The sequence below is a fragment of the Trachinotus anak genome, unplaced genomic scaffold (genome assembly GCF_046630095.1).
Source record: "Trachinotus anak isolate AG129_WGS33_773 ecotype Australia unplaced genomic scaffold, CSIRO_AGI_Tana_v1 ptg000004l, whole genome shotgun sequence".
NCBI lineage: Eukaryota > Metazoa > Chordata > Actinopteri > Carangiformes > Carangidae > Trachinotus > Trachinotus anak.
The window spans coordinates 20269020-20286576 of NW_027273855.1; the positions used below are offsets into that span (position 1 = coordinate 20269020).

The window sequence follows — 17557 nt, forward strand, 5'->3', positions numbered from 1 at the left end:
AGAGCGCTGCGGCTCCACGTCGACGAGCAGCAGGAACTGAAACACGTGAGCAGCCGGACCGAAAACATGGCGACGCCTCTGAGCGCAAGTCGTGTGTGTCTCCGGGCGGGACGGACCGCGGCCTCCCTGTCGGCCAGACACAGCCGGGCCCTCAGCCTGCCAGCGGGGAGATGCTACATTACGACGTCGACGGGGAGCAGTGAGTTCATGTTTTGTGAAAGCGAACCAAAAGGAGAGATGTTATGTTGTCAGGCTGCGGCAGCTCAGAGGTCAATGTCCCACCAGGCGCAGCCGAGCCTGACAGCAGATGATCAATGTTTGGTGTTTTTTTTTTTCCCCGTTTCCCGTTAACACCCACTTTTCCTGCCACAATAATAAACTCGGTACTGCTGTAGCCACATTAACGAGGTAACCCTTAACATTTCTCCAGGACAAAACTAAACAAGCGACTCCTGTAGTGAAATCCTTCACTAGTATTTAAGTACAGATTTAAAGGACTTGCACTAGAGTGCTTGAGTATTTCCATTTGATGCTACTTCATACTTGTAAGCAATATATTTCAGAGAGAAATATTGTACTAATCCACTAATCAACAGTTTTAATTACTTAGCAGATTTAACACTGGGAAAAAAATGATATATGCTTCTGTCAACCACCCGAGTTGCAGGAAATGTGGTCACAGTCTCCCCTTCCTGAGTTACAGCATTGAATAATGGCCAGAAGTGTATTTGCAGAACATATCACAGTACATTTGACCTTAGACCATTTGGATATAAAATGTCATCACTTAATTTATCCTTCAGACATTTGAGTTAAAGTGTGTCATAATTAGCATATGAATTCATGAGCAAGGGCCAAAAATGTGTTTTGTAAGGTCACAGTGACTCTGACCTTTGACCACCAAAATCTAATCAGTTTGTCCTTGAATCCAAATGAATGTTTGGAATGCCAAATTTGATGATTTTTTTTTTTTTTTTTTTTTTTTGTTACTAATATATGGAAAATGGTACCAACATATGGACAGATAACCCGCAAACATAATGGCTCCAGCCTTGGCTTTCAATGGCGGAGGGATAAAAATAATATATGCTTCTAAACTACAGTACACTATTAAAGATCAGACCAATAGTTCCCAACATTTTTGCCTTATTAGTTAATGATTTCCCCTCTAAACTTAAATGGTTTCATTTAAATAACTGTTCAGTAAATAAAGATAAAATTATCCAATATTTAACAAAAATTAAAGATTAGTTTATTTAAGATTTGCTGAGCTTAACCACTAAAATAAACGTATCAATAGCAAACAAATACAAACTGACAAATTATCAAAGATGGTTTATTCCTTCCCAATGAGACATAAGTCAGTCTAATCTCATTGAGACCTAAAGTAGAAGATTAGCTTGCATATCTCTTTATCCCTGCTGTCAATTTTTTTTTTTAATTATGGCTAAGAAAATGTGATCATGGTAAAATATGCAGTGTCAATATAGGTGACATTCCTAACCAGATCACAGAATTCAATGTAACTCTGGTATCAGTATTAGGAAAACCACATGCATCACTCCTGTGCAAATGAGAAGTTTAAGTTCAACTTGTGAACTTTTCCCAAAATTACTGAATTTTTTTTTTTTAAACAAAGGACACAAGACTCTGCTGCTATACTCACTGTGAACTTGAGAGGAAGACAATGAGGCTTCTTCTTCATATCTTGGGGATGACTGATGTTTTTCTTCTCTGTCTGAAGTCTGTCCAACTAACACTTGAATATTAATAACCTGAGATTTGATAGCCTTGTTATTATCAGAGCACTGTTGTTTTCTTTATTATTTCTAAATGAATCTGATTCATGGAGCCTTTTCATAGCAGAAATTCTGACTCTTCATAGCAGGAAAAGCACAGGGGGAGGTAATAACACTAACGATGACTTCCCCCCAGCGGTGCAATCAGTGTTATCAGTCGCGCCTGTGTTTGACAGGTCAAACTGTATGTGGAAAAAGGTTCATTTAGTTTTTCTTAAAACTGCTCAGGAAGCACTTGTTTTCACAATTTTGTGAGAGACCTGATCTGTTTTGAATACCAAGCATAATTAATACATTTACATATTTTTTAGACAAGGCCAGCACACGTCAGCCATGATTTGGATACTAACGCAGGCTCCTGTGAGGTTTCCATTATTAAATATCAAACTCATCAAGTCAAATCATAGATTCCTCTTTTTTTTTGTTATTCTCTGTAGATCTTCAGTTCAGGCTTGATGAGAGAACAGCCCACAGTAGTCTGGACCTCTTCAAGAAAGACACTGGCATCATTTACCGCATGCTGGGCCTGGACCCCAGCCACGTGCCAAACAACCCAGAGCGCTTCCGAGACTGGGCCGTCGTGTTTGGTGATGAGAAGATCGGCAGCGGACGACACTACTGGGAGGTGACGATCAAAAAGTCTCAAGAGTTTCGTCTGGGAGTGGCCGAGGCGTTGATGTCACGAGACGACTGCGTGGGCACCAACAGCTCCTCTTGGGTGTTCGGCTACGCTCAGCGCAAGTGGTTCGCCATGACCAGCAATAAGATAGTTCCTGTGACGCTGGTAGGAAAGCCTGACCGTGTAGGCATCCTGCTTGACTATGAAGCAGGGCTCCTGGGGCTGGTGGACATCGAGAAGCCCAGGATCATTCACAGCATCAGGGCTCAGTTTAAGGCTCCTGTCTGTCCCGCATTTGGACTTTGGGATGGGGAGCTGCTCACACACTCTGGTCTGGAGGAGCCAGAAGGTCTAAAGTGAAGCAGGATAAACTGTGATGGCCATGATTGCGACGGTCGTGACAGGCAGTGGGCTGGGTTTAGTACCATGAAAACACTTATCACATTATCTTTAATGCAGGAAAGAAAGCATTATCTTCCTTGGGGATCATGTATACCTTAACTCAAGATGATGTTAAATTTCTGTGGGCCAGCTGGTTCATAATCATGACTCTTGGCAATGCAAGTTCATACTTTGTGTATGTCATCCAACCTCAGGCCTTCATATCACAGACGCTGTTCTTGTGTGTACCTCATGTGTTACCTCAGACGATGTGTGTTTGAGAGGAACATTAACTGCCTAGTTGTTCTTTTACACTTTATCTTCTGGTATTACAAACAGTTACAAAGCTCAAGTCTGCACAGAATCTTTTTCAGTCTCATCTTCATACTGTGTATTGTTTAATAAAATAACATCACTCAAACTGCTTTCACATTATTTACAGCAGGAAGATACATATTTACAGTGACAGACTAAAGATAAAGTCATGCTGAGGAATCATTTCTGTGCCAGAGCTTAAATGAAATAAAACAGTGAATAAAAATGCTTTCATATGAGATGACTCAGCTGTATAGTATTACATTTTTATCACGACTTAGTTGTGCCTAAGTTTTTATTTTCCCCTTGTCAAAAACGTATCACTTCAGACATGACTGTCTAGTTTGCAACACTTGTTTGCACAAATTGTAATTGAACTATATATTTTGTGCTAGAATAACCTAGATGTACATTGTTCCCAGTGCCTGAGACATGCATGTTTCTGTGACACACTAAAGAAACAAGAATAATTCTTTAGAAAAAGGAAAAAAAAACAAGTGGCACGACCGCTGCTGTGTATCAGCAGTGAATAAACTGGCCCATAGGCCTCAATAAACTCACATCGACTACAATGAAATCTTCCTTCCAGTGTCAAGGCTCAAATGCAACTAAAACACCTCCCACTGAGGTAGAATAATTAACATGCACCTTTAGGAATATTTATAGTTATTTCAAGGGGGGGGGGGGGGGCGTAAAATCCCCTAATTAAATAAAATAATGATGAAACAAAATATATTAAAATATTTTAAATAAAAATAAACAAAATATATTCGATATATACATCTAAGTGGTGGTTTGTTTTTGGTTTTTTTTATCCGAAGCTAAGCACAAAAACTTCTGCAACAAGCCAGATCATGGAGTAAATTAACAAAAAAATTTTCCATACAAGCAACACATTGCCTGTTTATACACTGCTTTACTGATACATTATATCGACCAAACCTCTAGTCTGCAGAAATGCACTAAAAAGGAAACTGCACTGTACAGCTTTTCAACAGCCCAAAGAAGATAAACTCACTCACTTGTCACGTCTCTCAGTAATCCCGTGTCCTTTCAGTCCTCTCAGGTGCATAATCAAATATATTGATTTCCATTACAAACCCTCACAATCCCTTGTGGTTTAAACAATGCTCTTTAACGTATCCAGCGTGGCCTTCTGCTCCTCTGTGTCGCATGTTGAGTCACTGTCAGTGTTTGCACGCTGGTACTCTTGCAGGACTGAAATAACAACATCATGGCCAAACTGCATGGCATCATCTAGGGGTGTGTTCCCCCATCTGATAGATAATGTCATATGGAGATGGAGGGATTATTACAGTTAGTAATATGGAGATGGATGTATTTTCCTACCAATTTTAATCTAACATCTGATGAATGGGTTTGTATTTAAAATCCTTACCTGTCTTTCATGTGAGGATTCACTTTGCATATTTCAGTCAGGAATATTACAGCCTCCAAATGACCTGCAAGACAAAAAATTCTTAGCGATTTTGATCATGCTTCCAAACCAGACTTAAACATTGTGATGTAAATTCCAGCTTTCATCTGTTCCTGTTTGAATATCAAAGGCAAGACTGTTGAAGAGTGAATGAACTAATAATGAGGTGTCACCTTCAGCTGCCGCGATGTGGAGCGCTGTGCGTGAGTCGTAGTCTGTCTGCTCCATGTCGACGGCTGAAAGGGCAAACCTGGAGGGATAACCAAGGAGCAGAGGAGAGCAGAGAGAACATGCATGGAAAGGTTAGCTCAAGTGATGACAGGCTGTTAGAAACTGGGAAGAGCTGAGTATCCCTGTAATTACATGGGTGAGGAACATGTTTCGAAAAAGCAGTGATTGAACTCTTAAAGGTAGACTTATTAGCTTTGTTGTTTTGCTTCTGTTCAGTAATTAACATGTTATATCTTGTTTTTTTTTTAACAAAGTGCAAAAACAAAAAGTTTAGCTGGATATACAAAACCACAACCTCTGTGCTGACAGGCAAATGTTTTGCTTTTCCAGACATATCACTCCTATGTGCAGACATGGGAGTGATATTCACTGTTTTTTCTAAGGAAGAAAGTGGAAACATGTATTTCTACAAATGTCAAACTACTCCTTTAAGACTGCATCACCCAACTATTTTCCACTGCTTGGGCGATGAAGAATGAAAGGCCACGTTTCTGTTTGTTACTTACCTCCTCAGAGCAGAGACGTCACCACTGTATGCTGCAAACATCAGGTTCACCACCGACTTGTTCTAAAGGATCGAAAGGCAAACATTACTGCATGAAAATGTTTCTTCAAAATTTTACAAATAAATCCTTATGGCGTATTACTAAGTCCTATTTCACAGCCTAAATCTGAGAAGCTACTTTCTGTGGCACTGAGCTTACTGGATCATCATCCGATCTTCTTCTGGGGTCATGTTTCTTAGTGAAGTGTCTCAGGTTGTCGTAATTGTGGAAGTTGAAATATGACACCAGCTCCTAATGAATCAAAAGTTGAATGAGACGAAATATTTGAAGCATGCAGGTACAAATAAGATAAATATAAATTAATACAACTGTGATGGTGACTGCATACCTGACAGAAGTGAATACCACGAACACTGTTTCCAAGCCGATCTAACGGTGGGGACCAACACATCATACCCATCACGTTGGGAACCACCAGCAATACGGCGCCTGAAACACCAGATTTAGCAGGCAAGCCCACCTGCCAACAAGTAAAATGCCTGATTAAAAGTCACAGAAAACTCAGAGGGCTTCAACATCTCATGATGAAGACGTGGAGTTATGAGGCCAACAATGCTTTTAAACAGATCACTAAATTCCCTGTGACTCACATGAAAAGCAAACTGTCCGGAGAAGTCGTACATGCCACAGGAATGCATGAGACTCAGGGTGTTGCGAACTGCTTCAGCACTCAGCACACGCTCTCCTGTGATTGGACAAATACCGCCATTGGCCAGGGTTGCAGCCATGACACTTCCTGACTCACAGGTCACCTCAATGGAGCACAACTGTAACAGAAAAAAAAACAACCAAAAAACCATTATAAAACCTTTTGGAGTGTAGAAGCATGTAGAACAGTTTTGAAGCAGTAGTTTGACATGTTGGAAATCTGCCTGTTTGCTGTTTTGCTGAGAGTTAGTTGAGAAGGTCGATACCACTGATGTCTGTACAGTAAATATGAAGCTGCAGCCAGCAGCTGGTTAGCTTAGCTTAGCATAGAGAGTGGGAACAAGGGGAAATTGCTAACTTGGCTGTATCTTAGGGCAACAAAATCTCCCTAACAGCCAATGTTAGAGGTGCAGCATCCAGTTGTGTCTTGTTCCATCACGGCTGGTGTATGTGTGACCACTGGTTCCTTTCTCTGCGCTGCTATCTTTAAGTGGCAGGTCAATTTTTAATGCAGCTTGGATCTCTGACGCATAACATTCACTTGTAAATGTATATAAATGGCTTTAATTATTGACAGTTGAAAATCATTTTTTAATGGCCAGACTGTTTGGAGCTAACATAAAGGCTGCAGTAACTCAGATACAGTAACCATCAGCATCTCTAATGCACAACGTGCTGAACCTTGAGTCCGATGAGCTACAACAGCAGGTGACCACGTCAGGTTCCACTCCTGACTGCCAAGAACAAAAATCTGAGGCTGCAGTGGGCGCAGGCTCACAAAACGGACAGTTGAAGACCTGGTCTGATGAATCTGGATTTCTATTGAGGCATGCAGATGGTAGAGTCAGAGTTTGGTGTCAACAGCATGAAACCATGGACCCAACCTGCCTTGTTTCAACAGTCCAGTCTGGTGGTGGTGTTATTGTTTTTGACCATGCTCATTCCTTTATGGCTATAATTCACCATCGTCTAATGGCTCAGCATGATAATGCCCCATTTCACAAAGCACAAGTCTCCAACTGTTTTAATGAACATGACAATGAGTTCTGTGAACTTCAGTGACCTTGCCAGTCACCAGATCTGAATCTAGTAGAACATCTTTGGGACGTGGTAGAACAGATATTGGCAGCCTGAATGTGTAGCTGACAAATCTGCAGAAATGATGTGTTTGTATATTATATTATATAGTGATTACATGGAAAGTTAAGCAACAAAAGATTGTCATATTCCTGTACAGCCAAAAAACATCTGTTCAAAATGAGCTGCTCAAAAACCAAAGTGTTAAAACAAAGGGCTTTATGCTAAGCTAAATTAACTTGCTGCTGGCTGTGATTTCATTTGTATTGTACAGGCATGAGAGTTTTATCAATACTCTCTCCTAACTCTTGGCAAGAAAGTCAATAAGCGCCTTTCCCAAAACTCCAAACTGGCAAATTGAAAGTTGCATCCACAGAATATCACAATGTTACAAGCAAACTGTCTCACCTGAAAGTAGAAGTCAAGGGCCGCAATCATATCTGCATTGTCAGGAAAGCACTGCAAGGACAACAGCTTACAATCAGAGTCAGTGTATACTGAGCGTATACTCAATTTTTCTGAAAACATGAGCACTGAACAAGCACTTAAAGTGATAGTAATTAAATACAAACCACCAAAAAACCCTCACCTTTTTCTCTTTGAGGTAATAACCAATTGCGTAATTCCTATCACCGGTCTCCCTCTCTGACTGAAAACTGCAAGAACATACCAGAAATGAGAAAGCTGCATTGCAGAGGACAGTTCTGGTTGCATTTACTGAAGTACAGTACTCACGTTGCATTGCTGAAGCCCACAAACTCTGTGCCAGTCATGCTCTTCAAGAACTCCATCACCTAAAATAACATCATATTTACAGACGGTTCAGTAGGGACATAAACCAATATGTGGCATCAAAAAAAGTGTGAAAATGAAAAGCATTTACTTACATAGTCGAACCTCTCAGCTTTATTTGAATTAGGCTGTCAACACAGGGGGAAAAAATCATTCTGTCATGCCAGTTTAAAGTATAGGAGGAGACAGTGAGTCCCTACAGATGGCAGTGTTTGAATACTTTGACAGTGAAACATAGTTTTGAGTCCAGTGGGCGTTGAGATATGACATGTACATGATGCCTTCGTGCGTGTCCATCCATGTGGCTAAGTGCTAACTGTGGCCTGGGGGCTGTTTATGGCTGTGCTTTAATTACATGAACCGGTAAAGGATCACTACCCAACTGTAAAGTTACCCAACAGGCACGGTGGTCCCATTAATATTTAATGACTCTACCTATGAAGGGTAAAGATGATTATTTATTATTATTATTATTATATCAAATATTACTGGTAGTAGTTTTTCTCTTTTGCTAGTAGAAGTGCAGCTGTTCCCACTGCAGCCTGATCAACATTATACTTTTATCCTTTATCCTTTTCTGTATGAAGCTGTCAAGTATAAACTCCTTAGTATAATATCCAAATATAGTATACAAACTGTATTCACATAATATGGACCCTCTGTACAATCATGCACAAGGGAGGGTGGCTAACACACCTTCTATTCTCAGGGCTGTAATTGGCCAGAAGCTCATACACACCCCTGCTGTCAGGCCCAAACATAGAGTCCTTCCCTCACAGCTGAACCTGACCTACATATGATAACAGGCCTGGAGAGTCTCTTCAGTCAGATGTGAAACTTCGGGAAAACTCCACAGAGGAGACACACACAACCATATATGACTAAAACCCGCCCCTCGTGTCTTACAATAAGGCCAAAGCTCACAGATGAGTATGATGGCTGGTCAGTCAGGTGGTGATGACCATAGTCCAACTGCTCTGGTCATCAAGTTACCAGCCAATAGATGAGTGATTAGATACAGTATGTCATAGCTGTTGCTGACGTCATGTTTCAGTAGTTTGTTTGCTCACTGATTCTCAAACCAGGTTTTGTAAAAATGTTGTCTTCTATTATTACAACATCACCAATAGATTTAGTTTAAAGAAACATAACATTCTGTGGCTTCTCATTGGGCTTGAACTCAGTCCAGTGGTGCAGTCACTGAGGCCCTCAAAACCATAATAAATATTATTTTCAAAACCAGAAAGCTTACAGCATTGTCAGACGTGCTTTATTTTAGACTGGGGCCTGTTTCCAAAAATCAATTTTCTAGCACTGTTTACACACAGATTGTAAATAGAGGCAATGTCACGTTTCACATTGATTTTTACTGACAACATTTCTGATATGACATGACAGGATTTGATGAGTTTAATGTGTGAAATTTATCACAAGAGAAATGGATCTCATGTTGTAAATTTTGCAAATTTATTGCAACGGGCCTCTGTACATTTTTTGCACAGCGTCCTGCCTCTGCTGTTGATGCAGCCAATAGAAGCATTTGTTGACCTCTTTTATTGGTGGTACACGTCTAACTGTGATGTTTAGTTTCTTGTTTTTCATTTTGAAACTACTGATTAACCTTTTGAACTGTAATTAAGTCTATTGAGACGCTGCAGCGAAAGAGTAATAAGTGATGGGGGAAAACATTTAATAAGGCCAGGGTTTAAAAACAAAGTGTAACGCACAACTTCCTGAGATGGCACTCTTTGTTTTGCTCTGATATGACAATCAACCATGTAAAATATTTTGTGTGCATATTCTAAAAAAGAAACTTCTGTGTTTAGCAAGCATCTATCATATCAACATAGTCAGTGCTGACAAGCCTTAAGATTTTACCTTAATTAAAGAACTGATGACAATAGCTCCGGCATTCACCATTGGGTTGTGTGGTTTATCTGCACAAGAAATGAGAGCATGTTATCACTGATTTGTCCCTAACCACAAGAGCAATAAACTGCGAGATTAGAGAGCACATCTCCTGAGGGGCTCTTAGGGTAACATCAGCTAATAAACTGAGCAGATATAGTACACTCCTGTTTGCTTCAGAGGTGAGTATGTAATAGCAAACAGCTACAAAGGTGAGGTGATAAAATGGCACACAATCTGGCTAGAAGTCCATCAGGGCAACTTTCTGTCCAGTGAAACGATGGCTCAAATTCTGTTGAAATTACAGATCAAGAAGACGAGTTTCCAAGATTTCTCAATAACATGTTAGAGTAGAAGGTGTTTGTCTGTGTGTAGTTTTACTTTTTACAAAACTTTTTATGTTTTATTGAGTACAGAGGACAGCTGGAGACAACTAATCACTTACCTTCCTCATTTAGTGACAGTTTGTTGAACTTGAACCCGCTGGGCTCTTTGCCCACAAAGTGGTGAACACGCTCGCTGCCAAGCTCGTGCACAGCAATGGCGTACTCCAGGGGCTTCACACACGACTGCAGACAGAAGGGAACCTTGGTGTCACCCACAGAGTGTCTGCATCACATGAAGATGTAATGGAGGAGCATGGGAAAAAAAAAAAACAAAAAACAAAACAAAACAAAAATGGAGGTTTGTTAGTGATGCGGTGCACACGATGGAGAATTTCAGAATGGACATGTTAAGGTTAAGATGTTACTGTACCTCTGTCCATCAATTGTGCACAGAGATACACCCCAGAGATCAGAGCTGAACTTTGCCAGCTGAGGAATGTAATCAGCTACCTGCAAAAAACAAGGAGATGTGGGTGAGAGTGTACTACAACGAATAAGCAAACACAGAGTCAGTATGTGTGTTACTTACTTGTCCTCCCTCCTGCTGCTGTGCACTGTCATACATTTTATCAATCTGCTTGGTAAACTCTTCAAAGTTGGGGATGATGAACTTTTTCCTGAAAGCCTTAGTGAGCAGCATGATGTTGTTGCCCACACACCTACAGAAGGACACACGATTGAACTGATGTCACAAGGTGAGATATAAAACTATTGAAATAGTGTTGATAGAAGATATGAAATTAGTGTTGGATTTATGATTTATAATTCAAAAAATTGCCATTGAGTTCTATGAGCTCAAAAAAACCTTTCATATATTAGTATTCCTCTGATCTTGAACAGCTTGGGAGGGAGAGAACTAGATTTGTGGACGACTCCTTAAGGTGCTAGTTTTATCCAAATTCTCACTTTCCCCGTTGAGGTATCTGGCCACACAGATTCAATTAAATTTCATTTCTGGTGTTCACGGCATTAAATATATACATAAAATGTAACAGCAACATGTCTTTTTAGAATATTGTCCTTTTCTGTTACTTTAAATAATCCAGTTTTCATTTAAACTACTTTCTGCCAAAAATATTCCCCATAAGAACAGTTGACTTGTATTTGATCCAGGGAAGATATTATGCTTTATAATTTTTTGAGAATTTTGTTGAGTATGTTTTTTGTTTTGTTTTGTTTTGTTTTTTAACCAACCCTTTAAAAAGGAGCCAGCCAGCCACAGTTCAGCTTCAAGCCAAAGGTAATAGGCAAATGTTAATGCACTGTTACTTTTTATTTCATTAGCTTAAAAAAAAAATAGTTGAAAAAAATCCACCATGAACTACTTTAAGAAACACAAGCTGGAGGTTTTGGAACAATCACCTGACTTCTTCACTGAAAATCTGTGGGTAGATCTTAAACGTGCTGTGTCTGCGAGACCGCCTAAAAATATCTCAGAACTTCAAGTGAGGTGAAGAGTGTGGGTGAACATTCCTAAATCAAGAATAGAAAGACTCTAAGCTGCTACAGAGTATGTTTGCAAGCTGTGATTTCTTCAGGGGGGGGTGGGGGGGTGGGGGGTGGGGGGTTACTATGTCCTGACTTAGTGGGGTGCCCAAACTTTTGCACATGCCACAATTACTATTTAGTTTGGGTTTTTTTTACATTTGTGAAACAAAAAGTAATCATGAATTAGCATTTTTTTCAATTTCAGTTTGCTGCAGGGGGTAGATTCACTTCTTCTCACTTTTTTCACTTTTCACACACTCACACTACAAAATCTTCAAAATATGTAATTTGCCCATGGATACCCGAATATTTGCATCACACATTGTATTTATGGCTTAATAGCATTTTTAAAGAATTTGCACATCAGTCCAACCATTTGTCTGAAAACTTGCTTCTTGTAGTTTCTTTGACTCAACCACTGAGACTGGTGCGGCCTAAAAAATGCTAATCACATTTTATTTCTTTAATGGGCTTTCATAGTTTTGTTCATCATGTTGGAAAAGTGACCAGTGTCAGTCCAACAACCATCCAGCTAAAATACCTATTATAGATTTCCTGTGGTGTAATTGATCTGCAGTGCTGTATGCTCTCAAGGAAAGATATGCACATTCTGTCACAGCTTGTCTGAACTAAAATATCTGTCCTGCAGCCCCCACTGATCCAAGGCGATGCTAGCGTGAGGCTTTGGGACACCAGGAGAAAGAAGTGCAGAGAGCTTGCATTATTCATATGGGTCATTTCCAAAAAAAAAATGAAGCTCTCTCTATTTCTAGTACTATATTTATAGTGAGCTCTTGAGTGTTCTTCAGGAATGGATAACTTCACAAATCAGTCAGAAGTCAGAAAACAAGCACAGAAAGTTGGATATGGCCAATTAAGTTCGATGAAGATGACCTGACTGTGTAACTCAGTGGTTCCAGGCCAAAAGATGAGTCTGAGTGAATTACACTTGTCAGTTAGGAAATGATACCGTTTGGACAGCAGTCTGCATGGAGTGCACAGATCTGTTGAGTCTACTAATGTAATTGCCACAGCCTGGAGCTCAACCAGAATGATGCCCTTTCATTAACAGCTCCAGAGACCTGTCTATCGTCCTGCACCCTCGACTGCTTTGGCTGGCATGTGTGCATGTGAATTTGGTTAGTAGCAGCTGTCAGCCATAAAACGCCTGCCTCTGTCAGTCTCTTGGACTCAAATAGCGCTGACCATAGATAATATCTTTTACATAAGTACGAAAAAAGTCTGAAAGACCCTTAACCTAACTTTGTGCCTTACACTTTTTCCCCAGTCTTTGAGAACATCCTCGGATTCATTTGCAGTTTTTACAAACTAATAGTGAGTGAGAAGAAATCAAATTGAAAAATTGAATTTACACAAGATAACACTGATTATGCCGCAGCGATATAAACCCAGTGATTATTACAAAACAAAACAAAACAAAACAAAACAAAACAAAACAAAACAAAACAAAACAAAACAAAACAAAACAAAACAAAACAAAACAAAACAAAACAAAACAAAACAAAACAAAAAAAAACGGGGTTATGTCTGTTTTTCACATGTAAGTAAGAGCAGATGTTGTCTCCATAAATATACAAAGCTTTCTACACCTTCTGAAGAGCTTCTTGTCCATCATGACAGGCCCGATGGAGTCACGTGTGGATTGTCGCATCTGATGGACACAGTCACGCAGCCGAGGGTCAGATGTCAACAAACCTGTTTTTCTCAAAGCCTGGAGAGGAGGGAAATGTGTAGGTTTTATCAAACGAATACACAAGGGAGGAAAGTAGGAAGTCATAAATGACAGAGACTTTACCAAAAACTTTGAGTCATACACAGCAGCGATTATGCAATGCCAATTAGCAGGATATCAAACGTGTGTAGATGGAATATATAGCTAGGGGACCTCAAAGGCTCAGAGGTGCCCACGTGGCTCTGAGGAAGAAATACAGGTGTAGGCCGGATCACTGGCATCCCTCTCACAAGTCACACGTCTGGCTGACAGTCACTGTATGAACCACGTGCATCTATTTTGGGGACACCATGTGCACGGCCCTCCTGACCAAAGAGGCTCCAGTGTTTTTTTGAGTCATCTGCTCTAATGAGAGGCAAACAGACCAAGCCCACGGCTGCAAGCTTGCTGTTGCTGTTACCGCATGTCTATGAATGATCCTTAGCTTTAAGGCCAGGGAATGCTGAAGTTGCTGAATGCTGAAATCAATTTTGATAATAGATTAATTATTAAAGTCACATTATAAAGTTACGTACCAAAAATCCTCTGGTTATGGGTTCACAAATGAGCAGTATTTGTCAGAAATTAGTTTATGAAAAATGATATTTTCCTAAATGCAAAACTGAGTGAATGAGAATGAGAAATCAAAATGTGTTAATGGAGTGAAAGCTTTCACAGCTATTTCCAATGCAAATCAGCTTGTTTCCACGACTGTCTGAAATTAAATGTAATTTTCTTGAGTTAGTGCTCTTTCTCTGTTGCCTTCTCCACAACAAGAAGACGCTGAAATTGACTAACCCTAACTCTGACTTTTAAAATGATTATTCTTGTGAACTGATTAAAAGTCTTAGTGACAGCAGTTACTGATGTTATTGACATGCAGGGACACTGAATGACATTTTCACTATGTCCTGCCCCAGTCACCTCTACAAACACATCTAGTCATGCGTGGCCTAACAACAAGCCACCTGTGTTGACACATGTCTCTTCTTCTAAATGCGTGCACCTTTTGAAAATCACTGTGTTGCCATAGACACTGAGGTCACCAGATGTCCACGTTTGCCTTTTTTATGAGACTATCTAAAAGGTTGCGCCACAGAAGCTATAAGAGGGTTTGCAATAGCTTGTCAGTTATCAGAGAGCACAAAAACACCACACTGTCTGTGTCCTGCTCATCTCCTGAAATATGTATAATGTAGGAATGGCCACTTGCAAGACTATGAAAATATAAATAACTGTTTCTTCAATAATGCGTGTGTGTGTGTGTGTGTGTGTGTGTGTGTGTGTGTGTATCAGGGTGGGGGGTGGGGGTGTCTGATGGTGATTACCTCATTCCTCAGTGTCACACCTACTATATTATTACATAAGAAGGTTTCTAAACACCTTTTAAACTTGACCCTACACCCATCTGGAGACACTGTGTGTTCCTGTTGTGGGCTCCTATTTCACTCGCCAAGGTTGTTTAACCAAAGTCAAGGGTGCTTTTTGGAAACAAAACAGTTCTGTAGGAGAGAGTGTGTTTGTGTTGTATAACCACATATGCCACAGATAGTCAAGACGGTCATATCCATGTATAGCATGACAGAGGAAGTGTGAAGATGCTACTGACTCACAGAAATGAACTGGGAGAGGGGGATCATCTCTTTGCCTTCAGTGATGGTGTAGAAAAGTAGGTCCTCCATACTGGACATTAACCTACTCCTGCCAAAAATGACATACACAACATACATCTTTAGATTTGGACTCGGTCCAGTTAAGTCACAAGCCTGAGCAATGTGTCAATGTTTATATGTCAACACCATGACCAGTAGTGAAAGTTCTGGCAAACGTCCATACACTGACCTAGTTCTTTACATTGAGTGGGTGTATGAGAGAGGCAACGACCTCTATTCCATGACTAGTTACTTTAAATGTTTACTGTTTAATGTTTACTAAATGATTACTTACCTTGTTCACTTGTATGTCATTAAAACATATTTCTTTCTTTCTTTCTTTCTTTCTTTCTTTCTTTCCGTCTTTTCTTTTTTAACAGGAGAAAAAAAAACTAAGAAACCCCAAAAACGTTATAAATTGTGTAAATGGTCAGGTAGTTATCAAATGCCAACTACAGGTACATTTTTACTGTGTGTAAGGTATATAATAATATGATAAATAATATAATAATATAATTATATATATATATATATATATAAACTCTTCTAAATGAAAACAAAATATTAGCTACTTTTATGTCCTCTGGGCAACACTGGATTCTTGGGAATCAGGCCAGCCAAGAAACCGTCCTTCTAACGTTTCTGACATAATCCCTTGAAATCGCAATTTATTTAAACAGTTTGTGTCTGGGACAAACAAACGAGATATAATGTGTTAATTAGTGAGCCTATGCTGCTGATATGTTTTTTAAAACCACAACATTATAACCACAACAGAACCATTCTAGGTGTTTCCAGGTGATTCTAGTCTTTGTGCTAAAACAGTTAAGCTAACGCTCCTCTGGTGGTTGTTTCGTCATCGCTCATCTCATTTCTAGCAAAACTGTAATTAAACTTTTTCTTAAGGTCTAAGTAATAATTAATGCTGTTCTTCAGAGATGCTCTAAGCAAAAACATAGATATTTTACTACATAACAAGTAGCATGGCCTGAACAACAGAATGGATTAAAACCAATACAGCAAGCAGCTTCAACTCCCTGTAGGAATATTGTAGGGATGTTGTACGGTTATTGGGATACTGGGGTATTATTGAGGAATTATGAAGAACAGTAATGAATGAGATTTTGGCTAATTAATGTTGATTTATCGTTTACAGCCTACTGTGACCTACTTGGAGTGTCCTTGGTCCACATCAGATCCCTTCTGGTGGTGAAAGGCTCTGCTGGTGTGGGGTGATGCTGCGACCCAGCAGGGGAGAGGAACAGGTTGCTGTGTCCTGGACAAAACAATGTTGTCAGCTCCAACTCTGGCGGAGATCCCTGCATTTTTAAACAGCTGCAAGATCCCCGGGTTAGCTGTCCTCAGACTTTTCAGGCAATGCATTGTGATAAGTAGGACTTAATGTTTAATAATTCAAAAGAGCTTTTTTTTCCCCCAGCAGCTGATTTAGAGAGATTTTTGTGACCAGTGCCCCCTGGTCCTCAGAGCTTTAATAGCTGCTGCTGTCACAAAGACTGGAGCAAGTACAGGTTGTTGCCCGGGGGAGGGGCTGTGACACCAGCAGTATGTTGGTTCAGATGGTGAGGTCAACAACCAACTGATGTTTGATTCAGCCAACCAGGTATGACTTTCTACTGCAGCTGCTGCTGATTAACAGGAGGGGGGTCATATCTATTCCTACATTTGGTTAATTATGCATTTTTCTGTTTTCTGCAGCCTTTTATGATGTTAATTATGAATGCTACAAAGTTTTTAATACTTACACTAACAAAAAAAAAAATCACCATTATGCTGTCTTAATTATTACTGTTAATAGCACTGATGAGGGTGGTAATAATAAGGGTACCGATTTTCACTATTAGCTCTGAGAAAGTGTGTGTGTGTGTGTGTATGTGTATGTGTATGTGTATGTGTGTGTGTGTGTGTGTGTGTGTGTGTGTGTGTGTGTGTGTGTGTGTGTGTGTGTCTGTGTGTGTATAGCCTTTATATATCCTATATATAGCCTATATTTCAAGATCAGCATCTCAAATATCTGTGGCCCAGTGTGACAACTGACTCCAGTGTGAGTCAGTTGTTGTTAACACAACAGGAATCATTCTAAAATTCTCTTTGACAAAGTTTGTCAGCTTTATCTGTCATTAGTTAGATTTAATCTGTTAGTAATTTAATCTAAACATGCACTTGTATCTATGATCAAATGAGTGTTTCTAATGTCTAGTCTGGTAATTAATGTAAATAGGTGAGAAGGCTGTTCCACTAGAGAATCATTTCTCCTGTTGTGGGATGGCGACACCCCATGGTGAGTTCCCAACAGGGACACACTGAATTCTTACTGCTGTGTCCTCTAGGTGGCGCACTCACTCCAGCACCCTCTGCTCGGATCAGTCTGTTTTCTGACTCTGTTGTTTTGTTGAAAGGACACATCGTAGTCATGTGTCTGAGATCCTTCCTCGCTAGACAGTTTTTAGGGGGGCAGGTTTCCTGGTGCTTAGAACACACTTTATTGAATAATTTGTGATTTTTTT

The 17557-nt window shown here is 39.9% G+C and overlaps 3 protein-coding genes across 3 annotated transcripts in view; 1 reads left to right on the forward strand and 2 right to left on the reverse strand.

Annotated features, from left to right (window-relative positions):
• Window positions 1-2241, reverse strand: part of LOC139620852 (acid-sensing ion channel 1-like) — a 52928-nt gene extending 50687 nt beyond the window's left edge. Inside the window, exon 1 of the mRNA XM_071476804.1 lies at window positions 1667-2241. The gene's annotated coding sequence lies outside the window, so the exon portion shown is untranslated. The remainder of the gene's footprint in view (window positions 1-1666) is intronic.
• spryd4 (SPRY domain containing 4) lies at window positions 24-3353 on the forward strand. The gene is made up of 2 exons (XM_071476807.1): window positions 24-199; window positions 2237-3353. The coding sequence occupies exons 1-2, from the start codon at window positions 67-69 to the stop codon at window positions 2776-2778; spliced, it is 675 nt and encodes a 224-aa protein (XP_071332908.1). The 5' UTR covers window positions 24-66; the 3' UTR covers window positions 2779-3353.
• Window positions 3176-16415, reverse strand: gls2a (glutaminase 2a (liver, mitochondrial)). Its single transcript, XM_071476799.1, has 18 exons — window positions 16204-16415; window positions 14994-15081; window positions 13259-13380; window positions 10690-10819; window positions 10531-10610; window positions 10220-10383; window positions 9745-9803; window positions 7962-7994; window positions 7810-7868; window positions 7664-7730; window positions 7483-7533; window positions 5940-6116; window positions 5678-5809; window positions 5488-5580; window positions 5290-5351; window positions 4726-4802; window positions 4514-4577; window positions 3176-4391 (listed from the first exon to the last, which is right to left on the reverse strand). Exons 1-18 carry the CDS (start codon window positions 16413-16415, stop codon window positions 4235-4237), a joined length of 1827 nt encoding a protein of 608 aa, XP_071332900.1. The 3' UTR covers window positions 3176-4234.
• Between the last annotated feature and the right edge of the window lie 1142 nt (window positions 16416-17557).